The 2729-nt window shown below is 35.7% G+C and overlaps 1 protein-coding gene across 2 annotated transcripts in view; it reads right to left on the reverse strand.

Moving 5' to 3' along the window:
* The window catches only part of LOC118341101 (adhesion G-protein coupled receptor G2-like), a 10844-nt gene that overhangs the window by 5317 nt on the left and 2798 nt on the right, over positions 1-2729 (reverse strand). For both annotated transcript variants that reach the window (XM_035679284.1, XM_035679283.1), the window contains exons 7-9: positions 2035-2118; positions 1621-1795; positions 537-699 (exon numbers count right to left, since the gene is read on the reverse strand). In XM_035679284.1, the coding sequence (XP_035535177.1) occupies positions 537-699; positions 1621-1795; positions 2035-2118 (422 nt within the window). The remainder of the gene's footprint in view (positions 1-536; positions 700-1620; positions 1796-2034; positions 2119-2729) is intronic.

The following is a 2729-nucleotide window of genomic DNA, read 5'->3' on the forward strand; positions in this document are numbered from 1 at the left end:
TTGTGAACAATATAGAGAGAGAAATAGGTCTTTTGTGTACATAGAGAAAGTCTTAGATCTTTGAGTTCAGCTCATGATGAATGGGGGCAAAAACAAAAGTGTTGCGTTTATAATTTTGTTCAGTGTATATCCCTATCAGCCACAGCTGTACTGGGTACAAATTAGCAAATGTTAGCATGCTAACACGCTAAACTAAGGTGTGAAATATCACTATTATATCAGTTTCTGCAAAGTAAAGTACTCCTGTGCCTACAGCCTCACAGAGCTGCTGGCATGGCTGCAAAGCCAGCAAATAACAGTATTCCCAAAATGTTGAACAAAATCAAAGGATTTCCTAAAGAGAGACAGGATAGCTGGATGACATGGCATTGAAGTTTATATAGACCACTTATTTCATCACTCTGAAGTTAGCAGGTGGCTGAAATAATCATCACATCCAAAAGCATACAGTTATTCTGAAGTCTGTAATGACAATTTCACTGTTATTCTGTTGATAAAGCCCATGTATGAAGGTCAAATAAGAGTAATGCACCCACATTTATGCTCTCATTTGGATTCAAATAAGCAAAGGAGACTTCATCCACATCCTCAGGCTGTGTTTCTCTCACTAAGATACCCGTAACTCCTTCTCCCAGGTTCAGTTCAGCTGAAGACACGTTGAGGGCAGCGACAAGGTTGGACATGCTGCTCATGACTTTACTGTTGGCAGATGGAAGAATATTAATACCTTATATATATATATATATAAAATTAAGGCCAAAATCTGAATATATATACATTAGCCTACAGTTGTAAACATTTCCCCTGTTAATAACTTCAATATGTAAGAAAACCAAAACCAGTCTAATGGTATAGGTCCAGTGTGTAGGATTTAGTGGCATCAAATGGTGTAGTTTCAGATTGCAACTCCCTTGCTTCACCCTCTCCTTCCAAGCACAAAGGAGAAACTACTACTACTACTACACCCCTGTCTAGTGCCAGTGTTTGGTTTGTCCATTCTGGGCTACTGTAGAAACATGGTGTAGCATTTTCAGATATAAAAGGTTCATTCTAAGTTAACAAAAACATAATGATTTTTATGCATATTAAATTCCATTTCTGCCAATAGATCTTCCTAAATGTTAAACACTGGAACTTTTAGTATGTAGCTGGAGCGTGGTGGTTATTAGCTTAGCATAAGGCACTGTGCAAAGTTGAAAAATCTGCCTGTTAGCATCTCTGAAGTTCATAAATGAACACATTCTAGCTTAATCTGTACATAAAATGTCACTATTTCTTGTTGAAAATCATGAGATTTCTGGGCATTTCTGTTTTAGTATGGATCAAATAAAAGAGATACAACATGTTAATTGGCAAGTGTTAGAGGGGTTGAATGACAGATTTTCTAACTTTGGACAAAACATCGCTAGTTGTTTCCAATCTTCATACTAAATTAAGATCCTAGCTCAAGTTTCACAATGGTTTTAATCTTCTCATCTCTCTTTCAGACAGAAAGCAAATAAGCATAGTTTAGTTTTTCATTCATCTGCCAGTGACCACATACCAAAAACGTTAACCTCACGTACATATTTCCCCAAATTCCTAACTATTCCTTTGATAGATTTATGGAGGACATCTTACGCAGCTTGGGCAGGGCTGACTTCTTCTCCCTCTTCAATTTCAAATGTAATATTGAGATTTTTTAAATCATCGGGCTCAAGTGTCTTCTCAGGCTTTTTCACTGGATTATTACAGTTAATACAGACATTGCCTGTTGCTGTTAGGTTGACGATGTACTTGTCATTGTTTTTTGAACCTGAGAAGAAAGAACATCAAAAGGTTTACCCCAAGAAATTTCACTCCTTAATTTAATTAATTAGGGAAACTTCCGTTCACTAAAATATATAATCTGTAAGGTAAAATATAGTATGTAACAGTCAGTGTCCATGGCATGCTGTGCAATATATTATATATCATTGCCATAAGCAAAAAAGCCAGAAATAATAGTGAGATAGAAGTTTGCAAGCAACATTTACACATTCACTTTTTACTTACCGAAAGAGAAGTCACTGCAGGCCTCTGCATAAGTAGATTCATTACATATGGTGTTTGTATGAAAACATCTAACCTGGCAATGATCTAATAATGGAAACAGAATTTAGTACCCATCCAAGAAGACATGTAAGGAGTAGAAATATGTACGTAGGACAAAGCTACACAGGCATACCCCTTCAGAAAGTGAGCAATTAAAATGATAGTAACAATGTCTTTGATATTAATAATTTGAGTTTATTAAATTGGTGGGTAGCTGATTCTGTGAGTAGTAGTAAAAGAGTGAATGACAGACTTTTCTTTGTTGTTCTAAAACCTTTAACAATGATATTTAATAACTTCATTAAAAAAAGACTTTTGGCAGAAATGGAATAGAATATACATAAATATGTTTTCATTCATGTGTACTTTCTCTGAAACTCACAAAAAAGGAAGTGAAAGGCCCGTTCTACAGCCAGTGTTTGGTTAGTCTGTTCTTGGCTACTGTAGAAACATGGTGTTTCAACATGGTGCCTCCATAGAAGGCAAACTGCAGCGTCTTAAGATAAAAATTCTCATTCTAAGGTAACAAAAACACAACAATTCTTATTTTCAGCTGATTATGCACTAATAAAAACATACCTATGAATATTATATTCTATTTCTGACAATAGATCCTCCTCAGTGTCACACACTGGACCTCTAAGTGCCTTAATTTG

The sequence above is a fragment of the Morone saxatilis genome, unplaced genomic scaffold (assembly GCF_004916995.1).
Source record: "Morone saxatilis isolate NCDOM2014 unplaced genomic scaffold, NCSU_SB_2.0 Contig7, whole genome shotgun sequence".
Lineage (NCBI taxonomy): Eukaryota > Metazoa > Chordata > Actinopteri > Moronidae > Morone > Morone saxatilis.